At 49.6% G+C, this 27754-nt stretch overlaps 1 protein-coding gene across 1 annotated transcript in view; it reads left to right on the forward strand.

The window, feature by feature from the left end:
• Window positions 1-25248, forward strand: part of IGF2BP2 (insulin like growth factor 2 mRNA binding protein 2) — a 120931-nt gene extending 95683 nt beyond the window's left edge. Inside the window, exons 7-16 of the mRNA XM_084801746.1 lie at window positions 1802-1936; window positions 3428-3550; window positions 4092-4227; window positions 6721-6849; window positions 13509-13580; window positions 15260-15376; window positions 18639-18713; window positions 20413-20544; window positions 23060-23173; window positions 24173-25248. Of these exons, the coding sequence (XP_084657872.1) occupies window positions 1802-1936; window positions 3428-3550; window positions 4092-4227; window positions 6721-6849; window positions 13509-13580; window positions 15260-15376; window positions 18639-18713; window positions 20413-20544; window positions 23060-23173; window positions 24173-24265 (1126 nt within the window). The 3' untranslated portion in view covers window positions 24266-25248. The remainder of the gene's footprint in view (window positions 1-1801; window positions 1937-3427; window positions 3551-4091; window positions 4228-6720; window positions 6850-13508; window positions 13581-15259; window positions 15377-18638; window positions 18714-20412; window positions 20545-23059; window positions 23174-24172) is intronic.
• The last annotated feature ends 2506 nt before the right edge of the window (window positions 25249-27754 follow it).

The raw sequence follows: 27754 nt of genomic DNA on the forward strand, positions 1-27754 counted from the left end.
CACAGGCAAACTTTGGGGTGGAGTATGGGGAGTCTTATGGAAGAGATGGGGCATAGAAGGACCTGGAAGGGGCAGGGGCTCCATAAGGAGACCAATGGAGCCAACATATCTGAGCCCGGGAGGGGCAGAGGGAGGGGGTGCTGCAGAGACCGATTCCCTACAAAGGGCTGTGCATGGTGTGGACCTAGACCCCCTGCTCAGATGTAGTCAGTAGGCATCACAGTCTCCTTGTGGGTCCCACAATATGGGGAGCGGGGGCTGCCTCTGACATGGACTCTGCTGCCCACTCATTGACCATGTCCGTCCCCCCCCAGGGGCGGCCTTGCCAGGCCACAGAGGAAGAGGATGCGGGCAGTCCAGATGAGACTTGATAGGCTGGGGTCAGATGATAGGGAAGGAGGGCTCCCCCTTTCTGAGGACTGGGGTGGGGAGGGGAAAGCAGGAGGGAGGGGAGGACTGGGAGGGGGCTACAATTGGGATGTAAAGTCAATGAATTTTAAAAATTTTTTTTAAGTTAAAAAAAAAAAAGACTGAACTGGAGGTGGCAGTCAGTGGGCAAAATGACTTGTAGAGTTATTGGTTTTTATACGTCCGTAAGACTGTACACTGTACACTCTAATGCAGGATGTGCAGACAGCAACTTTTGGGTTCAAGGTTCTATAAAATCTTTCACCTCTTTGAGTATCGGTTACTTCTGTGAGAGAGAAAAAAAAAAAAAAAGAAGCCACTACATCTTACCAGGATTGTTGTAAGAATACAAATAGTTGGGCAGATCAAATGAACTCAGCGCTGCAAAGTCCCAGATTACCAGCAAATATGCTTGCCTGAGCTGGTGGGTCTTAGTACAGTCATTGGGATGAGCGTGAGTGTCCTGCCGCCTGAAAGGAAAGGGTTCCTCCAGTGTCGGGAACGCCAGGTGCGGCCGCTGATGTGGCTCAGACCCAGTGTGCAGACTGCCAGCAGGGGAGTGCTGAAGTGGGGACAGAAGTTGTGCTCCTGTGTGCCTTTTATTCTAAGAGCCAGCCCCTCCATCCCCAAGTTCGCCTCACTAGAAAGTAATTTTTACTGATCCCTGTTGTGATTCCAAAAGTTGTGTAAGGTGGCTGTAAAAAGCAACAAGTTTCAGTGGAGGGAAATTAGTTCTCAAAGTATGTGCCAGTTTGAGAAGTGGGCTGAAGCCTGGGCTCTTTCTAACAGCCGAAGTAAAAAATCGGCTGTGATCTGTTATGTGACGCTGAAAGTTAAAAACAAGCAGGGCCCAGAGAGGTCAGATATAGTCATCAGACTTTCAAGCCATCAGTCTTAAGTGCCTGGAAGACGGCAGACTTCCAATAGAAGTGAAACGAAAGGCTTAGGAAGGCAGAGGAAGGCACGCAGCTGTCCCTCTGCAGATTCACAAAGCTTGCTTGAGTTTGGTGTTGGGATCCGGGTTCACAAACGCCTCTTCAAGGCTGCGATCAGTGCAGAGGGCGGCACCACTCCGTGGGGCAGCTCTCTTCTCACGTCACCGTTTACTTCTACAGACATTTGAAAGGCTGTGCAAAATACCTCATCAGCCAAGCTGGCTTTATTACCAAGTTGCCTGGGTGCCCCTGTCCCCCAGCACTCCTGTCAGAATGACCCAGCACCCCCTTCTGACCAGAGCTACAGGAGGTTTACATTTGGGCACGAGCCTCCTTGCACACTGGCCTCCTCACATCTCCCCCTGTCCTCACTGCATTCATTGGCTGGGACTATGCTTTCTTGCGCCTGGGCCCTATCGGATACCGCTATGCTATGGCCCCTGGTTCTTTTCCTGTAGGGTGGACATCCACAGGAAGGAGAACTCCGGGGCTGCAGAGAAGCCGGTCACCATCCATGCCACCCCAGAAGGGACATCGGAAGCATGCCGCATGATTCTTGAAATTATGCAGAAAGAGGCTGATGAGACCAAACTGTAAGTCTGCATGGCGCCCAGACCGCTCAGTGCTGCTGTAAGATTAAGAAATATGTTTAAAAGCTCTACATGTGTTACTCAGTGAGTGTAGAGGGGTCGTGTGTGGTGTTGCTCACAGGGACAGAAGTGATAGGATGTATGCGCATTGTAATACACAACGTACTGTTCACATAGCGAGCGAGCGAGAGAATTTCCTCGTGTTGCAAACCTGAACCTCTCTCTGTGCCCATTAAACCCCCTCCGGCTTCCTGTTCTCCTCCTGCTCCTACCAGATGGATTGCTTCAGATGCTTGACGTGATGGATGATCCCACAGATCGGTCGTCCTGTAATCTCAGCCCCCAAGTTCTTCCCCATGGTAGCACATAACGTCTGTCCTTTGTCCAGCTGCAGCTGTAGCATCTTGGCTGTTCAGTGACACTTCTGGGAATGTGGATTTACAAGTTTTGATATATATATTTTTTTATTTCATATATCATACACACACATATATACAACGCGCGTGTGTGTGTGTGTGTGTGTGTGTCCAGAAGTGAGATTGCTGGGGGCTTTTTATTTTTTGGGTTTTTTTTTTTTTTCGAGACAGGGTTTCTTTTTTTTTTTTCTTCCTTTTTTTATTAATTTATTCTTGTTACATCTCAATGGTTATCCCATCCCTTGTATCCTCCCATTCTTCCCTCCCTCCCATTTTCCCCTTATTCCCCTCCCCTATGACTGTTCCTGAGGGGGATTACTTCCCTCTGTATATGCTCATAGGGTATCAAGTCTCTTCTTGGTAACCTGCTGTCCTTCCTCTGAGTGCCACCAGGTCTCCCCCTCCAGGGGACATGGTCAAAGGTGAGGCACCAGAGTACGTGAGAAAGTAATATCCCACTCTCCACTCTACTGTGGAGAACGTTCTGACCATTGGCTAGATCTGGGTAGGGGTTTAAGGTTTACCGCCTGTATTGTCCTTGGCTGGTGCCTTAGTTTGAGCGGGACCCCTGGGCCCAAATCTGCCTATCATAATGTTCTACTTGTAGGCTTCTAGGACCCTCTGGATCCTTCTACTTTGCCATTCTCCCATGCTTCTCTCATCTAGAGTCCCAATAGAATGTCTCCCCTCAAGACAGGGTTTCTTTGTGTAATAGCCTTGGCTATCCTGGAACTCTCTTTGTAGACCAGGCCATCTGCCACCCCCTCCCAAGTGCTGGGATTAAAGGCATGTGCCACGATGCGTAGCTCGAGATTCCTGGATTTTATGGGATTCCTTTTTATTTATTTACTTCCCACTGGACAGGCCTGCCTAGTGGGCCCACTGCCATCTACCTAGTATTGGGTAGGAAATGGAATTAGATTTACCACTGTGTGGCTCATTTTAGTCAGAATTCATAAGCTGAGGTTGGGAAAGAACTTTTAAAAAGTTGACTTCCGTTCATAAAAGACAAAGGTGCTGACTCTTGCGAGCTAAGATGGCGTCTGTCCCAAGTGCTGGGTCTACTCTGTCTCTTTAGGGCTGAGGAGGTTCCTCTGAAAATCTTGGCCCACAATGGCTTCGTTGGAAGACTGATTGGCAAAGAAGGCAGAAATCTGAAGAAAATTGAACATGAGACAGGGACCAAGATAACCATCTCATCGTAAGCTGCCCCTTCTAACTAAACATGCGCAGGGGCGACTGATGCGAGCTCGCTAGCGCCTGCTTCCGTCCACCGGGGAATGCGCTCAGCCACAGTTACTCTGGGAAACATGGGATGGGGAGCAGATCCGTAGGGTTGGCTGTGTAGCCCCTGAGAGCACTCACCAGCACGAGGGAGGCCCTGCGCTCCACCCACAGATCCATGAAAATGCAGCACAGGCCTGTAGTCCAGGGGAAGAGAAAGACTAAAGTTCAAGGCCAGCCTTGACTGCACCGTTCACTAAGGGACTGAGTGAGGCCTTTCTCAAAACACCAAGTAAAACATGGGGCTTGGGGACACAGCTCAGGGATAGAAGGCTTCCCTAGCATGCGTGAGGCCCTAGGCTCATTCTACCACACACCCCCCCCAGTGTCACTAGTAAGACGGGATTGGACAGCCGGGATTCTAGGCTGTAGTGTTAGGAGCGATCCACTCTTTATCTTTAGCAGGGTGTGTTTGTGGTCTGGAACTTTATTTTCCCTGTCTCGTCCCCGTCGGCCAGCTTGCAGGATCTGAGCATCTATAACCCTGAGAGGACCATCACGGTGAAAGGTACCATTGAAGCTTGCGCCAGCGCTGAGATGGAGATCATGAAGAAGCTGCGAGAGGCCTTTGAGAACGACATGCTGGCTGTTAATGTGAGTGCCCGGCGCGGCCTGTTTTCCTACCGCTGAGGCAGGTCCCAGCCTGCCTAAGGGTAGCTGTTCATCGTAGTCGGCTGACGAGAACGTGCCTTAGGAGATGTGAAAAACTTGTGGCTTCCTAGGGTAAACCAGTCAGTAAACTATGGCAACCCCAAGTCAGCGTGATCACCAGTAAAGTCATACCGTCGAGCCCATGAAGTGGGGTGACGCTCAGGATGGCCTGTATCAGAAAAGGAAGATGTCAAAACTAGGCTACCCACCTATATAGATAAACAGGACTGGGTGCTAGATATGAGAATAAAAGTATCAAGGCCAGGAAGGTGGGTTCCCCTCTTTTCTAAACTTTGTATAATGCTGTGTCATGTCTTCTCTCTCTTTAAAGTTTCAAGTATATACCTTAGCCAGGCTGGGTGGCACAGGCCTTTAATCTCAGAATTTGAGAGACGAAGAAAGAGGCAGGTGGATGTCTGTGAGTTTGAGGATAGCCTGGTCAACACCCTGAGTTCCAAACAAGCTGGGGCTACAGACTGAGACCCCATCTCCATTATATATGTGTGTGTGTATGTATGTATGTATGTATGTATGTATGTATGTATGTGTGTGTATACATATATACACATACGAATATATATGTGGGTGTATACGTATACATATATACATATATATGTGTGTATGTGTATATATATGTGCTGGAGATGCTCCTGTGTGATAATAAGTGTGTAGCATGTGTAAGGCCTAGAGTTAGTTATTCAGGGTCAAAACAAATGTCATCACATGGCAGAGGCCTTGTCTACCATGGGCTGCTTGAGGTCAAAGCTGATGGCTATTTGAATAGGCACTTCAGACAGGCCTGTGGGAGGAAGGACAGGGCTAACTTCTGCTGGAAGGCGTCTCTTGCTTGTTGGCTGGTACTCTTAGTTTGCCTAGTAAAGGCTGTCACCCACTTGAGCGTTCTCCATTGCTTGCAGAAGACTACACATTCCTCCTGTTACTTAGTTCTCACTGCATAATTGTTTAAAACTATTTATCCATCAGCAAAGCTCGGCTCAGAGACGTAAAAGCTTTCTGTTTCCCAGTGTAATTTGCTGAGGATGGACAGGGCCTGCTGGTCAGCCATGCACAGCTCAGCTTCCCCGGTTGTCAGCCCCACTGACCTCTTGGCTTCCTGGGAGCCTTCATCTCCACCTGCTGACATCTCACAGAGGAGTGGTCTGTGGGGCAGCCCCGCCTCCCTCTCAGCAACACTTCATACAGGTCTAGGTCTTTCTCGGGTCAGTGTTCCATCCCACACACCTCTTCAGCCTCGCCTGAGCACCTCATACCACACAGTACAGGATGGGGTAAGAGGGAGAGAAGCTTCCTCCTGTGTGCTTGCCCTTGTGGCAGCATCCTCTAGTCGTCCCATCCTTTCCTTGTGGACTCCTAATGCCTCTGCTAAACACGTCTTTCCATGAGCATCTTGGATATACTCAAAGGAGGTATCAGTGCACTGCACATCAGTATTTCAGAGCATGTTGGTTAGTTATCTGTGCCAAGTCCGTGCTCTGGGAGAGAAGGGGGGAGAGAGAGAGAGGGAGGGGAGGGAGAGAGAGAGAGAGATCACAAAGTCACGGATCTTAACATGCAGCACAAAGTAACGGCGAAGGATTCAAGCTTGCTGTTCTGCGTTCTTACCCAAAGGGGCAATTTCCAGGGTAACTTCACCCATAGGGAAACCAACGGAAAATCTTCATGGTCAGGAAGCCAAGGATTGGGGCAGGCTGGACACAGGCCAGCATAGGGACATCTCTTTGCCTCCAGCCCTGGTGAGCATCCTAGGTTGAGATGTGAAATAGGTCAAATGATCTTGAAGCGGCAGCTAAGTGTTGTAGAGACAGAAAGAGAAGCCGTCTTCACATCAGATAGTGATTTGCCTGTGTGTCAGTGCTAGCGAGGGGTCCCGACCCATCCTTGGGCAGATAGAAAAGACTGGTATTTGCTTTCATCCAACAAATATTGATTGAGTACTAACGTACCAGACCCTGAATATAGCTCTAAGGAAAACAGCCACTGATCTCAAGGAGGTGAGGCAGGATCAAGGCACTGAGCCTGTGACTCGGTCTTGTATCTTTGAGGAAATGGAAATGTTAGGGGAGCCCAGAACTGGGGGCCTGGGGGTGGGGGGACATGATCCAGAGGTGAGAGGGCACAGGATATTCAGGGAGACAGGGAGACAGATTCAATGAGGTGGGGACCAGGGCTCAGCAGGAAAGCAGCTGAAGAAGACATTGCTGGCCACAGTAAGATACGTGCAAATACCCAATGGTGACAAGGAATCCTTGCAGGAATGTCACAGTCAGACTGAGACGTGTTGTCCACCCTCGGTAACAAGGTGAGGAAGTCCATGTGCCAGGGTAGAGCTGACCGGGACATGATGGGGCTTTGCAGACAGGAGACAGAGGCTGGCCGCTTCTCTCCCTCATCTTTTTTCTTCCTTTCTGTTCCCAGCAACAAGCCAATCTCATCCCAGGGTTGAACCTCAGTGCGCTTGGCATCTTTTCAACAGGACTGTCCGTGTTTCCTCCACCAGCAGGGCCCCGTGGAATTCCCCCCAGTGCCCCCTACCACCCTTTTGCCGTAAGTAGCCCCATGTCCGAGGGTCACTCGTGCTTGGCATCTCTAGGCAGCACAACTACTCCGATATGTTAAGGAAGGGCAAAGGCCTTTATTTGCAGGCTGTCGTTATAAGTGGTTATAATTTGAATAAAAGAGGTCTCCAAGTGGGGGAATTGATTCTGAACGGGGCTCTGAACATGTGATCTCAAGCATGCTAAGTGTCATGCCACATAGGAAAGACCTGCTCGCCGACTCATTAGCCCGAGGTCCATTTTATACAAATAAGAGCTGTTAGTTCAGACAGCATTCATGAGTGTTGGTCACTTAATACAAATGTTCGGATCCCTGGATTGTTCTTGAATAGGTAGGCATTGCCACCTCTGTCCATAACCCAGATGCACTTTACTGAAAGGAAGCATCACAGTGTGTCTAAAGCGCACGCTGCCTGATATTTAGCAGGTTCTCAGTGCGTATTGTGTTTGACTCTTAATTCTCAGCAGGAGAAATGTGAATGGTATGTTTTCTTCTCGTTAATCAGGAGAGTAGTCCATTACCAGGTGGAGGCTGAAGACCCTCGTCACTTGACAGCTACCCTCCCCACCTTACTCTTCTCTTAACACATGGCTTATTTTTTTGTTTGTTTGTTTTGTTTTGTTTTGGTGGTTTTTCAAGACAGGATCTCTCTGTGTTATCTTGGTTGTCCTGGACTCACTTTGTAGACCAGGCTGGCCTCAAACTCACAGCAATCCACCTGCCTCTGTCTCCCAAGTGCTGGGATTAAAGGCGTGCGCCACCACGCCCGGCAACACATGGCTTATTTTGTGAGCAAACTTTCTTACTCCCGTTTCATGGGGAGAGTCTGGTGGGTGAGAGAGCCCTTTTTTGATAGGTGCTCTCTGGTGTAGGCATTGCTAGTGGCTCTTAGGGGCCCCAATGTGCTCATACACTCTCAAAACAGATATGAATTGGCACAGCCCATTCTGCCTTGCCCACAGAAGCTTTTCTGAGCTTTTTGGAGGTACTACATACCCTCACTTTGGTGGAGCTCCCTCTTGAACTGTATGTGTGTCTGTAATGAAGGGGTTGTGGCAGAAGCACGTGGTTACCTTTGCTGTGAGCTGAAATAACCAACTTAGCACTATGAAAAGGCACCGGAGACGTATTACTGCCTAGGCCAGGCTACATAGGGAGCCCTGCAGAGTCTGCCTGAGAGCTGAAATCACAGTAGAACATGATGTATGCAATTTAAAAATCCCAGCTTTCTCTTGGACCAAATTGGTGCAGAAATTTTAAGCATAAAGATATGCTTTCTTAATCCCCAACTGTGGCTCACGCCCAGCACTGGGAAGGCATTTCAGGCCAGCCTGGACTACATAGTTAGACCCTGTCTCAGAAAATAAAATAGATAAATATATAAAAACTAAAGATGTGATGTTTTCTTTTGAGGTTTTGGCCTTTTAATGTTGTGCTGAGGAAAAAGCCCCTTCTTCATCCAAGATTGTAAAAATGTTTTTCTTATACAGATTTTCAGTTGTTTTTGCTGGGGTTGGGGGGGGGGGAACCAAGGGGCGCGGTGTATTTATACTGTATTTTTACAGGGAATTTATCTTGATCTAACTTTATTATTTTTGCAAGTGAATAGCCAGTTTCCCAAACTCATTTATTGAGCAATCTGTTTTATCAGTCAACTTGAAATCCAACTATGGCCTTTCTTTTGTGTTTGATTCTTTGAGACAAGATCTCATGTAGCCCACGCTGGCCTCCAGCCAGCCCTGTGGCTAAGAGTAGCTTAGAGCTGCTGAGCATCCTGCCTCCACCTCCCGAGGGCCAGTGCACCACCTTGCCCAGTCCCGACTGTCTCACAACCTACCTCATGGCGTTTCCGGCCTTCACCACATTCCACTCAACTCAGTGTCTATACGCAAGTCACTGGCAGTTTCAACAAAAAGCTTGCTTTTGTTTCTGTTTTGTTTTGTTCTGTTTTTTCCCTCAAAGGATGAATTGGAAATATGGCAGCTTTTACTATTTGACAAGACGGAAGAAAATATAATATTTTTTAATTCCTTTTAAATACGATAAATCCTACTCATAAAACTTTTTGGCCTGGCAACTTTTGTTTGGAAAAAAAAAAGTTAACTTTTGTTTCCATTTCTTTTAAAAGTTTTTTACTTAGTTCATTTGTAATTTTCTATAAAAGTGTCCATTTCTACTGTCAGGTTGAAACTTGGAGGAGGGGGCCTGCCTGTGGTATGCTCTCCAGCATGAGGAGAAATCCGTTTTATCTCTTTTAGATTCAGCACCATGAAGCGGTGCATAGTGGGTAGTTTCCATTTTTAAATGTCCATCCTTGGAGTCTTCTGCCTCTCTTGATTCCTAATATTATATATGTTTGTCTTCTTTTCTTTTTTCTATCTTTCTTCCCGCCCCACCCCCCTGCCCCCCACCCCACCCCCGAGACAAGGTCTCTCTGTGTTATCCTTGGCTGTCCTAGATTCACTTTGTAGACCAGGCTGGCTTCGAACTCACAGCGATCCGCCTGCTGGGATTATAGGCATGCACCACCACACCCAGCGTTCTTGTTTTGTTAATACGATTCCCAGGGAGTTTTTCCTTTTTCCCTTTTCTCCTTATTCACCGGGGACAGTTCCCTATGGTGTGGCCTGGCCTCAGACTCCCTGCTCTCCTGCCTTACCTTCTCAGTGCTACGAGGACAGGCATGTGACACCACACCAGGCTTATGCGGCATTGGGGACTGAACCCAGGGCTTTGCTGTGTTCCACAAGAGCTTTTACCAGTTGAACATGCACCCAATCTCCTGCTAAGGACTTTAAATTTTTCATCATTTGATAAAGGCTCCCTTTTGTCAGTCACACTGTGGCTGTTTCTTGTTCTCTGGGAGCTTGCTCTCTTCCAGAGCTTGTTCCCTGGGCCTGTTGACTGGCTCGCTGCCGTCACCGCAGACAACACATGTCTAGTGAAAGTTAGTTGAACTTTCACGTATTTAAGTCCACGAGAGGATACGGTAACGAGCCCATAGAAGACTTCACTGATGCTGTTCTCCTGAGGCTCCACCTGACCTCACCGAGACCACTCCAGGCACGTGCAGGTCAGGGAGGCTGAAATGGTTGAGATCTCAGCCTGCAGAGTCCAGACATAGACCCAGGTTCAAATCTTGCTTCTGGTTCTCACTTCTCAGTGTCCATCACCCTGCACCCCTTATGCCCCCTTCAACCCTCTCCCCCAATTGTCCTAAGAGAACCCAGAGTGGGTATGCTGCTGTGGACAGACCGCCTGACAGTCTGGGACAGAACAGTGAACCGCCCACATCCCTGCCTTTCCTGGGTCCCTGTCGCTCTCTTTCCGTCCAGGGATGTCTGTCATCACATCACAACTGTTGAAACGTCTGAGTGTAGAGCCGCAGCCTGGCCTGGACCTCCTACTCCTTTCTCATGCTCATGCTTCTGGTCTCTGGTTTCTCCTGCTTAAAGATCCCTTCTCACTCACGAGTCAGCCCATCCCTCACTCTACCTTGGACCCCACAGGTCTTCCAGGAGAGTGAGCGAGCTGATGGGTGAGGCCTGTGGATCTTCACAAATGCGTCTGCTGTATACCTGTCTACCCACCAGCAGAGTCCAACTGGTGATTATTAGTGGGCCCCCCAGTATATGAAAAAGACTTCCTCCCTCTCTCCTTTGTCAGTAGCGGGGCACACCTTGCTGTCACCTTCATAAAAATACTTCCCCTGTCATACACACGCTTTGATAAAGCTTTTTTTTAATGAAGCTTTTAATTAATAATTATATTGTTAAAAATTATAGTTATTTTACATAATATATACTGATAATTAATTAAGTATTATATAGAGAAAGAGCTTCTCCCTCATAGAAGGACTGGTCCAGTGACCCCAGTAGCAAGATAAAGCTGCCTACTGACTAGGCGGCCTTGGCTCTTTAGGCCGGTGATTGATGGCTCCTGCCTCCCTCGGCCACTGATAGATTGATTGCTCTCTGATCACCAGAGGAAACATAATTGGAAAATCATTTTCCACTGGATGCTGTCATCTCCACCTTAGCACGGGGAGATGGGAAACAGAAAGGACACTGGTAAGACACCAGCTTCGTTGTAAATAAATACTCATTTACTCTCCTTAAAACAGCCCATACCAGCCAGGCTTAGTGGCACACACCTTTAATCCCAGCACTCGGGAGGCAGAAGCAGGCATAGCTCTGTGAGTTCGAGGCTAGCCTGGTCTACAAAGTGAGTCCAGGACAGCCAAGGCTAACACAGAGAGACCCTGTCTCGAAAAACAAAACAACCAACAACACAGCGCACACCTTTGGCTCTCCTCAGATATACTTACAGACAGCCCACATCTGACCTAGATCTACGAGGCATGATCTCACTGCACTGCCTTCCCTTGCACTCTTCCAAACTCTTTCATGTTCACAGTGCTAGCTGCTTGTCTAAATTTCTTTTTTTTTTTTTTTTCTTTTTGGTTTTTTGAGACAGGGTTTCTCTGCGTAGCCTTGGCTGTCCTGGAATCACTTTGTAGACCAGGCTGGCCTCAAACTCACAGCGATCCACCTGCCTCTGCCTCCTGAGTGCTGGGATCAAAGGCGTGCGCCACCACGCCCAGCAATGGCAGGTGCTTTTGAGTGAGTGAGTGGATGACCATTTATAATCAGAAAGAGGCACTATAGTCTGTGGATGGACTGAGAAAGCTCTGGGGAAATTTACAACCTAAAGATTAAAAAATCTCTCTTAATCCCATGGTGGGACTGGTGTGGGCAGTGTTCACGTTAGCACTCAGAATACAGCCTGTTCAGTGGGTCTGTTCCTGACCTTGCGTGGGTGTTAGAAATACAGTTCAGAGGCATCACTTTTGCTGTGAATGCTGAGTGCTTCCAACCAGAGGCCCCGGCATCGCTTCCCCTGGTTAGAGCTTTAATAAAAAGACCACAGCAATCCTCTCTCTGTGCTTATCCACTACACCCAGAATAGGGACCTGCACAGAGAAAGGGCTGGGGTCCATGGGCTTCCCAGAGAATCTTCTAGAAGAGGCAGGGCCAAGAGAGAGCCCCCTTTGCTTACCTCCCTTTAAAAACCGAGGCTTCCCTGAAGGTACTGGCCTGAGGCCTCACTGCACTCTGTTCAGTCCAACCAAGTCCTGGAGCTCTGATGGCCCAGTGGCCCCTCCCTAGAACCAGGAAGCACCCAGGGTGCCCAGAACGCTGTCCTCTCCCTCTGGAGCTCAAAAGAACAACTGGTTTTGTTGCTAAGGGGACGTAAGGGGAAGCCTGATCTGGAGCTGAGTCTAGCTGGAGACGCGGATGGTGGAAGACACGCATGCACCTTGCTCTGAAATGTGTTCTGGGTCCTCAGCTAGCCTCGAGCTCCAAGCTTCGGCCACACCTCCCTTTGTCAGGCAGGCCTGCGTACCTTAGCGTCCAGCACCTGTCACCTTTCTGGTGATGACAGTGATGGCGCTGTTAGGTCAGTGGCAGGAAGGTTAAGGGTTTCTTTGATCTTGTAAGTACCCTACCCATAGGAGTATGGGCTCAGATGTGCCTCACAGGCCAACATGGCAGGTAAGGAATTCATAGGGAGATAGATATAAAATATCATAGTCTTTGCTGTGCTATAGGTGTTCGATTTAAACACAGCTACTGTTTCAACCTCAATTTTCTTTTTTTTTAAACATTTTTTTATTTTTATATATACATTTATAATATATATAAACTACCTATAGCAAGAAGAACCATGACACAATCAGGAATTATATAAATGTTACATTCTTAGTGTTTTGGCTATTTGTATTTGACAGCCTTGAAGAAAACATCTTTCCTATCTTGGTGTGTCTAAAATTCTGAATGTAAATCAGTCTCCATCACATCTTGTCATCATCAACTTAAAGCGTCTATCTAGACCTAAAAACATCTTAACCCCTAAACAAATAACTAGCTGTACTCATGAGTCCACAGCTCCCCTCCTGCTTCTCCGCCCCCAACATCTGCCCTCCTGCTTCTCTCTCCTCCCCACATCTGCTCTCATGCCCCTGCTCCTTCCCCCACCACATCTGCCCTCCTGTTTCTCCCCCCCCACATCTGCCCTCCTGCTCCCCCCTCCCACATCTGCCCTCATGCGCCTGCTTCTCCCACGCACACCTCCTGCCTCCCCCCCCTCCCCTCCCCACATTTGCACACAATGCGTGTATTGGTCCAGTCCGTTCTCTCACTGTTGCTCTCACTTTTCCACGCTGCGTTTCCGTTCCTTCTGGAGATCTCTGATGCAGCTAACTGGTCCGTCTTCCCAGGATCACATTGGCTTGTTCTGAACAACTCTTGGGTTTTGCCCCAGTATTCTCTTTGAATATTGCTTGTAATGCACAACCTGTAATCCCCCCCCATAAAAAAGGAGTCACTAGCCCTGACTCCACCAAAACCCAGCTGGGAGCAGTGGCTGTGTGACTGAGTGGGCTGATTCCTAGCGGGGAGGCTCATGTGAGAAGCAGCAGCCACGACGCCTTACCAACGCTTGCGAGGTCTGATGGTAGATGCACGTGAGCAGAGATTAGGAACACAAAGGTGCGTCTTGGTAGGTGTGAAAGCGGTGTTGGCTCTTAGAGCACACGCTGAGTAGACGCTGACACCCAACTCACTGAATGTCTTGTTCGTGTGCAGACCCACTCCGGATACTTCTCCAGTCTGTACCCTCCTCATCACCATTTCGGCCCGTTCCCGCATCATCACTCCGTAAGTGCTTCTTATTTCCTCCCCGGCCACCATCCTTTCCACGGAGGGCTCTCCTCATGAGTGGGCTCGTGACTGTTCACAGGGTGAATGCTCTCTGCGTGGTTCTAGGCTGTCCCAGGAGTGATCCAATTCAGAGTCCAAGCACCAAGCCCCCCTGCGCCACGCTCAGTGCTGTGGAGCCCCCTCACCTCCGTGGCCCCTTGGGTGACCCTAGCAGTTGGAGCTGAGCCAGGGCTGTGTGGTGAGTTCCACGCCAGCCACAGGTGGCTCGCCGTCACTTGTTCCTGCAGAGCCAGGGGATCCAGGGTCTTCTCGTTCTCGTTCCCGCAGCCACCTGCACTCATGTACACACACGCTCTCACGCGCTTTTAAAAAAATATATATATATCAAGAACACGAAAGAAAGAAAACCAATTGGAAAATGTTAATAAGCCAAAGAAAAGTTCCCAGGAGGCAGGGGTTGCGGCTCAGTGGGTTAAGTACTTGCCGTTCAAGTAGGAGGACTTAAGAACCCACATAAACAGCCAGGTGCACTGGGGTGCTCCTGGCACTGAGAGAGTGATGCTGGGAGATCCACCTAGCCTAGCTTAGGTCAGTGAGCTCCAGGTTTCTTAGCAACCTAGGGACATAGCAGCACCAGCTTCTGGCTTCGAGCATGTATGCACACACACGAATGTGTACACAGGCATACACCACACCACACTATTTTTTGCCAGTGTAGCATCTTGAAGATGCATCCTCCCCGACAGACCCTGATAGCAACAGCTAGTGCCAGCCTGGCCTAGGAGCCCCTCTCTCTCTTTCCAGAGGTTTACAAGAAGAGGTGGCTTGCCCACCTCCCTGGATACTCGCCATGGGGCCTGGTCACAGCTGGGATGGGCCAGACAGCTTTTCCTCTGTCCTTGGGCCTGGTGTGTTTAATGACTTTTTTTTTTTTTTTTTTTTTTTTTTTTTTTTTTTTTTTTTTTTACTATTTTACGTATTGCTGTGTATGTGCAGGCTGGCACACACCACAGCACCATGTGGAGGTCAGGACAACTTTCAGGGACTGTCTCCTTCAGCCGTGGGTTCCAGGGATCAAACTCGGGTCCTCAAGCTCCTGTGACAAGCACTTTTTAACCCACCAAGCCATCACAGAGTACCCATTTGGTTTCTTGGATGAAGACACAGGAAACATACATACCAAATCTGTGTTATCAGAGAGCCCACCTGTGTATGCCCAGCAAACATAGGTGCTCAGGATAGAGAGATGGCCCAGAGGGTAAGAGCACCATCTGTCTGTTCTTCCAGAGGTCCTGAGTTCAATTCCCAGCAACCACATAGTGGCTCACAAACATCTATACTAGGATCTGATGCCCTCTTCTGGCGTGCAAGGGGTACATGCAGGCAGAGCACTCACATAAAATGAATAAATCTTAAAACACACAAACAGACACACACACACACACACACACACACACACACGTGTTCAAAGGTCTCTGTAGGCTCGCACAATCCCACTTGGGTTCGGCTTCACTCTTCAGGTTCCCCTGTGGAGCAGCAGGCCACACAGAGATCTAACATGCCTTTTGGCCATCTCTCCAATAGTGAGGCCTTCCTACAATAGGACTCTTCTGGCACTTAGCTGGGCTGTGAGGTACCAGGTTAGAGTGACCGCTGTATGCATGTTTTTTCCATAGTACCCAGAGCAGGAGACTGTGAATCTCTTCATCCCAACCCAGGCTGTGGGTGCTATCATCGGAAAAAAGGGGGCGCACATCAAACAGCTGGCTCGGTTCGCTGGTGCCTCTATCAAGGTAAGGTCACTGTTACCAGCTGCCTGTCCCTGTGGCCTTCCTTTGTCCTCCTTTTGTTGGCGTCAAACAATTCTTGCACCACCGCAGAGTGGATTTCCACAACCATTCCGGACTGCTCTCATTCTTCATCCTAGTCCTTTCCTGTTCAACCAAACAACTGAGTTAGTGTAAGGACAGAGCTGAGTCCTCCAAGGATCAGCATCGTCCCCTGCTCCCAGGAACATGAACAACGCCAACGTTTTTTCCCGAAGCTAAGGGGATACACACTCAAGCAGATTGAGCGTTCGTGCTTAGCACCCGGCACTTCATGCAGATTGTGAGAAATGTAGAACTTTCTAGGAGGTGCTGATAAAGTCATAGGCAGACAGAGCTGGTGGCGTCTCCTGTTAAGAGGCCAGGACTGAGCCGTGGGCTGGGAGAGGGACATCCCCTCGGTTCGTCACATCGATGTGTGCAGATGTGGCCGCAGTTAGCCCGTATTCTGCCTCCCTCAGCTGTCAGGGACCTCAAGCCCAGCCGTTAGCTCTGACTCAGCAGAATGCCCCTGGAAACACTTCCGGAAACACTTTCCATCGTCACAACCCAGAATTGTGAAACCAGATCTCAGCTTGGAGAGAGACACCGCTTACACGCTTTGTCCCTAAGCGCTGGCATCTGTCCGCAGCAGGTGGCACAGGGAATGAGGAGTGCAGTGGCACTGGAAAAGAGTCGCATTCTTGCTGAACTCTCCGGCTCCACCCGTCTGTGCTTACAGTTAGAGGCTCACATTCAAACTGGGGGAAGCCTACAGTGGGGCAGCTGTGACGAGGGCATGGGCTCCTCTGTGCCCGGTGGCTTGGCACAGATAACGACCTCCCATGGATAATGGAAAAAGCAAAGACTGGCACAGCCTGGCTGCACCCAGGAGATCTTTGCTGTGGTGTGATATGCTAAAAAAAAACAAACAAAAGCCAGTGAGACAATTTGGACCAAAGGGCTTTGAGGGCTTCTTTCATCCAGGTCCCACATCACTGGAAAAGGGGAGACAGAGAATAGGGGCACACTGAGGCACCCAAGTGGTCAGCCTGGGTCTTAGACATCAAGTCCATTGGCCTCTGTGTTCCTGAGTGTCTCTTGTGCCTGGCCACAGCAGTGTCTCCCTGTTTGCTAATGCGCTGAGAAGTGGAGCCCAGGAGATCTGATCTACCTAGCCCAGATTGTCCTGTTTCTGCCCCGTTGCTTCCTCCTCCCACACTCACTGATCTTTAGCATCATTCTCAGCCAGCACCTTTAGGGAAATGAAGATGGAGGGGCTTCTATCTGCACAGGTATGAATCAGTCCCTTGGGGGGGGGTCTGTGTGTGTCTGTGTGTGTTTGTGTGTGTGTGTGTGTGTCTGTGTGTGTTTGTGTGTGTGTGTGTGTGTGGCTGTGTGTGTGTGTGTTTGTGTGTGTGTGTGTGTTTGTATGTGTCTGTGTGTGTGTGTGTGTGTGTGTGTGTTTGTATGTGTCTGTGTGTGTTTGTGTGTGTGTGTGTGTTTGTATGTGTGTGTGTGTGTGTGTTTGTGTGTGTGTGTGTGTTTGTGTGTGTGTGTGTGTGTGTTTGTATGTGTCTGTGTGTCTGTGTGTGTTTGTGTGTGTGTGTGTCTGTGTGTCTGTCTGTGTGTGTGTGTGTTTTGAAGCTGACCTCTAACACCTATTCTCAGAGGAGCCTGTCTTGGCCTCCTCAGTAGTTGGAACTACTGCCGTGAACCACCAGCTCCAGATCAATTTTGTTATCAGCGTCTCCTTCTTTCCCTATTTCCTCTTCCTCCTCTTCATTTCTTCCTCCTCTTTTTCCTCCTGTAAAGATTAAGAAAGTATGTCAGAATGTGCTGTGAGGGAAAAAAAATGTATTAAGGATCTTAGTTAATGTTCTCCCAATGTGCCAGTCCCTAAGCATTCAAATACATGAGCCTATGGGGGCCTTTTTTTTCCTTCTTCTTCTTTTGGTTTTTTGAGGCAGGGTCTATCTGTGTAGCCTTGGCTGTCCTGGACTCCCTTTGTAGACCAGGCTGGCCTCGAACTCACAGCGATCCACCTGCCTCCTGAGTGCTGGGATTAAAGGCGTGCACCATCACCACCCGGCATGAAGGCCATTTTTATTCAACCACCACACTCCACTCCAAAGCCCTGTAGCCATATCATGGCGCAAACGTGCATTCTGCCCAACCTCAAAAGTCCCCACAGTCTACCACAGTCTCAACACCATTTACAATCTCGAAGTCTCTTCTGAGACTTACACGTAGTCTCTTAGTGATAACCCTACATAATCACGAAGCAGATCACATTTCTAACATACAGCAGCACAGGGCATCCGTCACCATTCCAAAAGGGAGGCAAGGGAGCAGAGTGAGGACACACCAGACCAAAGCAAGACCTAAACCCAGCCGGGCGAGCTTCAAACTCTGCACCCTGCAGATCTCTAGCTCCGTCTGGCCTTGCTGACTGCAGCACACTTCTTTCTCCTGGGCTGGTTCCGCTCCCTGCTAGCGGCTTTCCTCAGTACGTTTCCCATGACTCTGGCGTCTCCAATATCGTGGCAATCCAGGCCTTGCGTTCACAGCTTCACACAATGGCCTCTTTGGGCCTCCGTGTAAGAACGCCCCTGATACATGCCTGGCCCATCTGGCTTTCCTTAGCTGCAGAGAGAGACTCCACAACCCCTTTCTTGGCTCTAAAGCCAGAACCATATGGCCGAAGCTGCCAAGTTTCTCAGGCTGACTTGGACTGCAGCATGGCCCCTCAAATACATTTTCTCCATCTTTCCAGTTTGGATGGTTTCCTTCGCTGCACAAGCCTTTCTTTAATTCTTTTCACAAGGTGGAAGCTTAAAACTCGATGGGGGGGGGGGGGGATGGTGCAAGCCTTTAATCCCAGCACTTGGGAGGCAGAGGCAGGTGGATTGCTGTGAGTTCGAGGCCAGCCTGGTCTACAAAGCGAGTCGAGGACAGTCAAGGCTTGGTCCCACGTGTTAGCCAAAGCCCTGTATCTCATAGGACTTGGCTGGGGGAAGAAGCAAGTTGCTAGAAGGGTGCTCACTGCAGGGACCGGCAGTAACTGCTGACCTGCTCTAACATGCTCTGGGTAGCCAAAGACTCAGTTTTGACCCTGAGAGTTAAGATCATGACTTCCTAAGGCCCAGGGTGGAGGCAGCACAGCGTCAGACCAAGCGTGGGCTCTGATGGCAGAACAAAGCCTTGCCGTCAACTAATGTCAGCGTGTTTCTCCTTCCTTGCCCTGCAGATAGCTCCAGCAGAAGGTCCAGACGTCAACGAAAGGATGGTCACCATCACGGGGCCACCAGAAGCTCAGTTCAAGGTCAGTGCCGAGGAGCGCCGCACCATCAGCCCTGCAGGATCTGGGTTCGGGGCCACAGTGAAGTCCTTTGTCAGCCTCGCTCGCGCCCAGTTCCCCTCCACTGCTCATGGGTCTTGAAGTCCTGCCTGGCTCCCTATTTGTTCTCTGTGCTCTGTCCTCTCACCATGGAAAGGTGGGTGGTCTGGCGGTGCCCAGTCAGGCTGGCAGTGCCTCCAGGATGTCTCTGATTGGGTGGCTGTCTTAGGTGCCTCCAGCTGTGGGCATTAATGTGGGTGTAGAACATGCTGAATTTGTTTAAGACATTCTTAAGCGGAGTTAAGGCAGGAGATGAGCCTTACCTGGTGGAAGTTCCGGCAGCCTGGGGAGGGGATTCCAGCACCACTGAGGAGAGATCTTTTGTGAGGAATATTATCTTGTTTCTGGTGTCCCACCTCTGGGAACATTAAAACTTGAATCTCAGGGCTGGAGCGATGGCTCAGTGGTTAAGAGCACTGTCTGCTCTTCCGAAGGACCCAGGTTTCAATTCCTAGCACCCACATGGCAGCTCACAACTATCTGTAACTCCAGTTCCAAGGAACCTGACACCCCCACACCAATGCACATAAAACAAAATTAAATAAAAAAAATATATATATATATATATAACCTTGAATCTCAAGAAGGCAGAAATAACAGACTGGTTTATAAAAGCGCAGCCCTGATTACAGCCTTGGAATTAATTCTACATAGGGACGTAGGAGCATGTAGGCCACGGTTCCATGTACGGGAAATGTGGAGTAGCAACCCGTAGGGAACGAAGGTAAACTGGCGGTTTGCGGGAGAGTGGGAGTAGGAAGCAGGGGTGGGAACCAGCTGCTGAATAGTATGGTTGGTGGGGGAAGTGAAGGGGGAGTCCGGGGCCCCACACACGGAGAGCAGCAAGCTCTCATTCCTAGCCCTCTTTATTTTTTTGCCTTTTCAAGACAGAGTTTCGACAAGGTGTAGCCTTAGCTGTCCTGGACTCCCTTTGTAGACCAGGCTGGCCTCGAACTCACAGTGTTCCACCTGCGTCTGCCTCCCAGGCAATTTTTTTTTTTTTAATTTGGTACAGGGACTCACTAGGTTGCTCAGGTTGGCCTCGCCCTTGCCATTCTTTTCCACGGCTTCCTGAGAAACTGGGATTATGGGTTTGTGCCACCACTGGTTAATTGGATGGGCCCAGAATATTACAGAGAGCGGTGGATGGTCCCACAATGCTGACTGCAATAGCACGCAGAGCTTGATTCCCGCACCACAAAACAGCAGCAGCAGCAGCAGCAGCAGCAGCAGCAGCAGCAGCAGGTTCAGACCCAGCAGACCCTCCAGCCAGTCTGCAGAGAGCTGAGCACACAGTGGAGAAGGAGCTCAGACTGCCTTAAACAAATTCAGAAACAAACATTTACAGCCACTGAGAGTATGGAAACAGGAATGTAGTCTTGGTGGCCCACCAGTTGTCCTCAACCTGGACACACATGTCCTCTAGAGGAGGCAGTCACAAACCGTGGTGCCCGGCAGCCTGTGTACGGATTGCAGAGTGAGGCTGTTCAGTGTCTGGGCACCCCGGGCTCTGCAGGACTTGGGGCAGCTGTCCATATGCTGGGGGTGGTGATGGGGGGGGGGGGAGACAGCAGTTCGCAGAGCACTGACAAAGCAGTATGGTCACCGGTCATCTTGTCCTCAGGCTCAGGGACGGATCTTTGGGAAGCTGAAAGAAGAAAACTTCTTTAATCCCAAGGAGGAGGTGAAGCTGGAGGCCCACATCCGCGTTCCCTCGTCGGCAGCTGGCCGGGTGATCGGCAAAGGGGGTAAAACCGTAAGTCGGCTCCCAGCTCTCTGCCCTGGATGGCCCCCACTCTGGCGGTGCCTGATTTCAGATCCTCACTAGCGCTTTCGCTCACCCTCAACACCTGTGGGAGGGGGGGCGTAGGCTGACAGGCTTGCATTCTCCTGACGTGCGCTCTGTGGATGAGGCAGGAGGAGTTCAAGGACAGAAAGGTCATCAGCACTAGGGCCCAGTCCCATGATGGCAAGCCCAGACAGAGACCACCTTTCCTGAGTGCTGTGCCACCCAGCCCTGTATCATGCCCCAGTGACAAGAAGGCTATGTTCACACACACATACATACACACACACACACACACACACACACACACACACACACAGCCCCATATCATACCCCAGTGACAAGAAGGCTATGTTCACACACACATACATATACACACACACACACACAGAGCCCTGTATCATACCTCAGTGACAAGAAGGCTATGTTCACACACACACACATAAACACACACACACACACAGCCCCATAGCATATCCCAATGACAAGAAGGCCATGTTCTTACACACACACACCTAACCCTGTATCATATCCCAGTGACAAGAAGGCATGTGTGTGTGTGTGTGTGTGTGTGTGTGTGTGTGTGTGTGTATCATATTATCATATCCCAGTGACAAGAAGGCCATGTTCACACACACAGAGCCTCATATCATATCACAATGACAAGAAGGCCACGTTCTCTCTCTCTCTCTCTCTCTCTCTCTCTCTCTCTCTCACGCACACACAGACACACACACACATAGAGCCCCATATCATATCCCAGTGAAAAGAAGGCCACGTTCTCACACACAAACACACACACACACACCTAACCCTGTATCATATCCCAATGATAAGAAGGCCGTGTTCTCTCTCTCTCTCTCTCTCTCTCTCTCTCTCTCTCTCTCTCTCTCTCTCTCTCTCTCACACACACACACACACACACACACACACACACACAGAGCAGGTAGAGCCCAGAGTCTGCTGGCCCATTCCACCCCTCTACCTGGTTTCCAAGTCCACAGGCTGCAACTCTGCCCTGTGCTCTCTCTCTCTCAACAACAGTCACCAAGGACCCTCACTCTCCCTACGACACGTCCCATTCTCTGGTTTTTTCTCAAGTCTAGCCATCTGCTATAGGGGAGCTGGCTTCAGCGAGAGGATGAGAAAGAAAAAAAATTTTGTTTTTGGTTTTGGTTTTTCGAGACAGGGTTTCTCTGTGTAGCCTTGGCCATCCTGGACTCAGTTTGTAGACCAGGCTGGCCTCGAACTCACAGCCTGCTTCTGCCTCCCAGTGCTGGGATTAAAGGTGTATGCCACCAGCCCAGCTTTATTTTTAAAGTAATTTATGTTTGCAGTTTCTGAAGGTATCAGTGACACATATCACCTGAATTCCAGAGCCAGGGACATAATTCAGTGATAGAACACACACCTGTCAGGTTCAGGACCCTGAGTTCAACCTTCAGCACCCCCACGCCCCCCCCCCACACACACACAAAGAAGTATATTAATTCTAGCCATGAGTAGGTTGTCTGTTGGACACAAGTGGAATATGGCTTTCTCACCTGGTGAGGAGGTGACTGGAGATGTCCCAGTAGAACTTGGTACATGATGGTGAAGGGACATTGTCGGATGGCAGGAATTAGGATTGGGGGCTCAGGCTCTAGGTGTAGGGTCACATGACGAACACAGGACTTCAGGCCTACAAGCGTGACCCGAATCCAGGGTGCGAGCACGGATTGCTGACCAGAATTGAGCGCTGGAGACCAAGAACCCTGAATGGCCGTTAGGACCAGTCACGGAATTCTTAGCTGCCCCCTCTGGTCTCCTCAACTTGCCTGTGAGCTGAGCATTATGCCAAGGACCAGGGACAGGCAGATAGACGCTCTTTATGTCGGGGAAATGGAGAATGGAGGATCCGAAGTGTATGGTTGTCTTTGCCTGCATAGCAAGTTCAAGGCCAACCTCGGCTCAGAAGAAAGGGAGGGAGGAAGGGAGGGTGGTTTCTGCTCAATCAGACAAGAAGAGGCCATGCCTCTTGGCCAGCAGCCCTTCCTCTTCTTCTTCTTCTTCTTCTTCTTCTTCTTCTTCTTCTTCTTCTTCTTCTTCTTCAAGATTTATTTATTTATTTATTTATTTACTTATTTATTTATTGTATATGAATGCTTTATCTGCATAAGAAGGCATCAGATAACATAGATGATTTTGAGCCACCATGTGGTTGCTGGGAATTGAACTCAGGACCTCTGGAAGAGCAGGCGGCGCTCTTAACCTCTGAGCCATCTCTCCAGCCCCAGAAGCAGACTTCTAACCTGGCCTCCTACTGGGATCCCAACGAGTGTCTGCAGAACTAGAGCATTTATTTAGCCTGAGAGACAGCTCTGTGGAGCCCGCAGGGCTACTCTATCCATTAGCCTTTTGGACCTCCGCCTGGCCAAGGCAGGAGAAAGAAGGAGTTTTGAGCCATCCTCCCTTACTGCCTTCCCTGCTCTCCCCGCCTTCTCAGGTAAACGAGCTGCAGAACTTGACAAGTGCAGAAGTCATCGTGCCTCGCGACCAAACGCCGGATGAAAATGAGGAAGTGATCGTCAGAATTATCGGGCATTTTTTTGCTAGCCAGGTACTACTATCCTGTGAGGGCCCTGCCTCCTGTCCAGCTCTTCCCACGAGTTCAGATAATTGTATTTGTGCCAGGGGGCCATGAGCTTTCCCCCACCACACACACACAGTGGAACTTTCCCCCAGACCCCTTACCTCAGGGACAGGAAATTGGTGGTGCAAGGCTCCTGGTGTGCTCAGGATCCCCACCACCACCACCACCTCACCCCTAGCCTTCCTCTGAGGAGCCACAGGGCCAGCAAGCCTCCAGCAGAACAGCCAGGCGCATGGTCAACAACTCAGGAAGGGCCCCTGGTTTCCTGTTGCTCTCTCCCTTCCGCTCTCTAGAAAACCCACATCACTGCTTGCCTTTCCCTCAGAGGCCAGCGCTGCAGTGACAAGGGGGACTTAGCTGTCTTGATGCTTTTGCTGAGGGCATTTTGGAAGAGAGCCAGCTGTGACCCTCATGTAAGGCAGGGGAGAAGGCCAGTCTGGGTTCTCCTTGCTTGTAGCTGCTCTCCTGTGACCCGCCCACCACAACTGCTGCCTGGGCCAGTTGCGGAGTTTTCTGCCTCTGGGGCGCTGGGGATCAAGGCAGCAGTTCCAGATGCTCAGGCTATGTCAGGGTTCTAGTCTGTCCCCTGCCTTTCCTGATGTTTATCATGCTTGAAAAGGCGAGTGGGGCCACAGCAGAGGTGTGGATGGCAGGGCCTTCGGTCACCATCACTGACCCCTACTGTGGCTTCCTAGCCAGTCAGCTTACTAGTTAGTTCCGCCCCCCCCCCAATTCCCACCCCTGTGTGCCCCACCCCACCCCTACTTTGCACCCAGCAGGCTTTGGGTGAAATGGGGAGGAATTCTGCTCCTGACTGCCGGGCCTGGGGGTGGTGAAATTAATAGTTCTGAGGATTCAACCCTGCTTTGCCAGGTTCCCCCCAGACCCTCTGGTCTCCTACGGGGGCCTCAGAGCTGGGATTGTTTCTTCCTTGTGCCCTCCCCCTCTCCTCTCTCTCTGCTGCAGACTGCACAGCGCAAGATCAGGGAAATTGTACAACAGGCGAAGCAGCAAGAGTCGAAATACCCTCAGGGAGTCGCCTCACACCGCAGCAAGTGAGGCTCCCCAGGCACCAGCGAACAACAGATGAATGTAGCCCTCCCAACACCTGACAGACGAGACCAAACACAGCCAGCGGATTGGGAGCAAACCAAAGACACCCTGAGGAGTGAGACGTCTGCAGAGCAACCAGGGCCTGCAGACCCTCCTACATCCTGGGATCCAGGAGGGCATAGGGAAGGCCAGGTGACCCCCACCCCCCACAAACACCACTTGGCTTGCCCTCAGCTTCCCCTGGCTTCTGCAGGCCTACAGCCATACACTGCCCGTCAACTCAGATCTCTCCTCAGCCCCCATGACGTTATCCCTTTCAGTTGAACTAACATAGGTGAACATGCTCGAAGCAAAGCAAAATTCCTAGCCCCTTCTGTGTTGTGGGAAGTTGCCTCTGTACATGTCTGTGCGCATTAGCAGGGGAAAGACGTTAAGAAATTGTGGCCTGTGGGTTACACGGGGCGCCTGCAGCGTTAATATATTTTAGAAATAATATATCAAATAACTCAACTAACTCTAATTTTTACTCAAGTATTAATTTTGTTTTCTTTTTGAAGAGAAAGCAGGCTTTTCTAAGACTTCAAAGAATAAAGTCTTGGGTGAGGCCCATTGGTATAGAAAGGGACTTTGAGCCACCCACACAGAACTCACTGGGAGGGGAAGCTAGTCAGGGACACTTAATGGCAGTTGTGGATCACCTGTGCCTGTCAACAGAAGGGATACCGTCCCTGAGGAGGGACCCCAGGCCCTCAGCACCTGTTCATCCTATTTACACCCTATTTTTCTGCTTCATAGGTTTTAAACTGGTTTTTGTTTTTTGGGGTTTTTGTTTGTTTAGCTTTGTTTTGTATACTGCTATATATTTCTCTCTCTCTCTCTCTCTCTCTCTCTCTCTCTCTCTTCTCTTTTTCTCTTTCTCACTCTTCCCTTCCCTCCCTCCCTTTTCTTTAACCACCATTCTTTTGAAAACCCTTCATCCTTTTCTGTCTCCCGCCCCCCCCCAATATCTGTGCACACCCCCCCCCCCAGGCAAAGCAGTGCTCTGAGTATCGTATCACACAAAAGGAACAAACGCGAAACACACAAGCCAGCCTCCGCTTACACTTGGTTACTCAGCGAGCAAGAGTCGATGGTACTTGTCCTAGCATTCGGAAGAGGAAAGCAGGAACCCACCAAACGAGCCAGCCAACCAAACAAAAGTTCCATAAAGAAAGAATGTACTTTGTCTTTTCACATTTTGGTATATAAGCCATCAACACTTAGTGAAATTATTTCTTTCTTTAAAAATTTAAAATGCAGGAAAATAGCAATTTATACAAGGTTGTTGGCCCAGGGCGTTAAATTTACAGATTTTTTTTTTTTAATGAGAAAAACACACAAATAAAGCTACCTCAGGTGTTTTTTACCTCAGCACCTTGCTCTTGTGTTTCCCTTAGAGATTTTGTAAAACTGATAGTTGGAGCATTTTTTATTTTTTTAATAAAAATGAGTTGAAAAAAAAAAAAGATACCAACTGCCAGCCTGGAGCAGGCGGCAGCCCAAGTGTGCAGCAACTGTTCTTACTTGTCTTCCACTAGCCAAGAGCCTACGTGGCCTTCTTGTGGACAAACCTAAAAATGCTTATTTTTAAAAAATGGCAAAGAAAAACAGAGAGCGAATATTGGAGCCGTCCTGAATTTCAATAGGGTACGTGCCGTGAGGGCTTTTGTGCTGAAGGATGACCATGTCCTGGTTATGTGAAGAAACCATGACACCACCAGACTGCAATGCCGGTTTCCTCTACTGCAAACAGTGTTCTGTGACAAAAAAAAAAAAAAAAAAAGTAAAAAAATATATCCAAGCTAACAAGATCCTGGTGTCTTGGTGTCTTATTTACTGAGTATTGAGTCTCCCAGACTCTTAGCTGAAGGGGTGAGGGAGGGAGCTCCTCGTCCACAGGGGTCTTGGGAGAGCCACAGTGTGCACCCAGCAGCTGCAGTTGCACCTGGGGCTTGTGGAACACGCACCGTGGCTGGGTCCACACAGGATGGCAGTTTGTAGGAGGCTGGGTGCAGGTGTGATTGAGCCCCGCAGGTGATCCGGGTGCCAGCCCAGGCAACTCAAGGCCAGAGCCTCCCTTCCTTTAGCTCAGTGGTTCTCAGCTCCCTCGTGCTGTGGCCCTTCAATACAGCTTCTCAAGCTGTGGTGACCCCCAACCATAAAATTATCTGGTTGCTACTTCATGACTGTACTTTTGCTAGCCTTATTTCTCAGTGGTCTCGAGTTAGCCATATTCCTACCTTCTAATTGTTCCTCTTCAAATATCAAGTACAAATGAAATCTTAAAAATATGTGAAACTTAAGCCAGGTGTGGTGTCAGACGCCTTTAATCCCAGCAGAGAGGAAGGAGGCAGAGACAAATGGATTGCTGTGAGTTCAAGGCCAGCCTGGTCTACAAAGCAAGTCCAGGACAGCCAAGGCTAACACAGAGAAACCCTGTCTCAAAAGCAAAGCAAAAAAAAAAAAAGTGAAACTTAAAAAAACAACTGTCAAGTTACATGCTGAACAGAGCTGAAACAAACCTCCACGGCTGAGAGTGTAGCTCAGTGGTAGGTGCTAGCCTCACCCAGAGAAAAGGAGCAGCAAGAAGGGAGGTGCTCCCAGGTCAGGCTGGCTGCCCTGCTAGGACACTGTTGGAAGATGGGTAGTTGCCATCTCTGGGAGGGCCCCCCTTCCTCCCACCCCCACCCCACCCCCGCCAATGGAAGGGATGCAGATGTGGAGGTAGGTACCACGCGATCCTGGGACACTGTTGGAAGATGGGTAGTTGCCATCTCTGGGAGGGGCCCCTACCCCCCACCCTACCCCGCCAATGGAAGGGATGCAGATGTGGAGGTAGGTACCACGGTGGAGGTGGAGCCGTGCGATCCTGCCTGAGACAGTGCTGGAAACTCACAAGAGTGCTGCCTCAGCCTCCTAGGTGCCGGGGTAATAGGTGTTCCCCACCACGGCTGGTAGGGAACCCTGTGAAAGGACAGCACTTGACAGCACGAAGCTAATTCCTCCACCTTGGACAACCTAGGGTCAAGTTGGTCCCAGAGAGAACAGTCTATTTAATCTCCCACTGTTGTGACCTTTGACACACATCACACACACACACACACACACACACACACACACACACACACACACACACACACACCAGTATCATAACCATCTAAAGATACAGATGTAGCCAGGCCTAGTAGAACAGGCCTGTAATCCTAGACCCTTGGAAACTGGGACAGAAGGATTACATGTCAAGACCTGCCTGCATCATCTAGTGAGAGACTTATCTCATAATCAAAAATTAAAACCAAATGATCACCTGTAGCTATAGGCCCCAGGCTTATCTCACTTCTGAAAATTAAAGTAAAATGAATATATGTGTGTAGGCTGGTCCAAAGGTAGTGAGTTACCACAGTTGATTGTTCACAGTTACAGATTGAACTCCTGTTATACACTTTCCCCCTTCTC

This window comes from Acomys minous (assembly GCF_964271855.1).
Source record: "Acomys minous genome assembly, chromosome: 11".
In the NCBI taxonomy this organism is placed as follows: Eukaryota; Metazoa; Chordata; class Mammalia; order Rodentia; family Muridae; genus Acomys; species Acomys minous.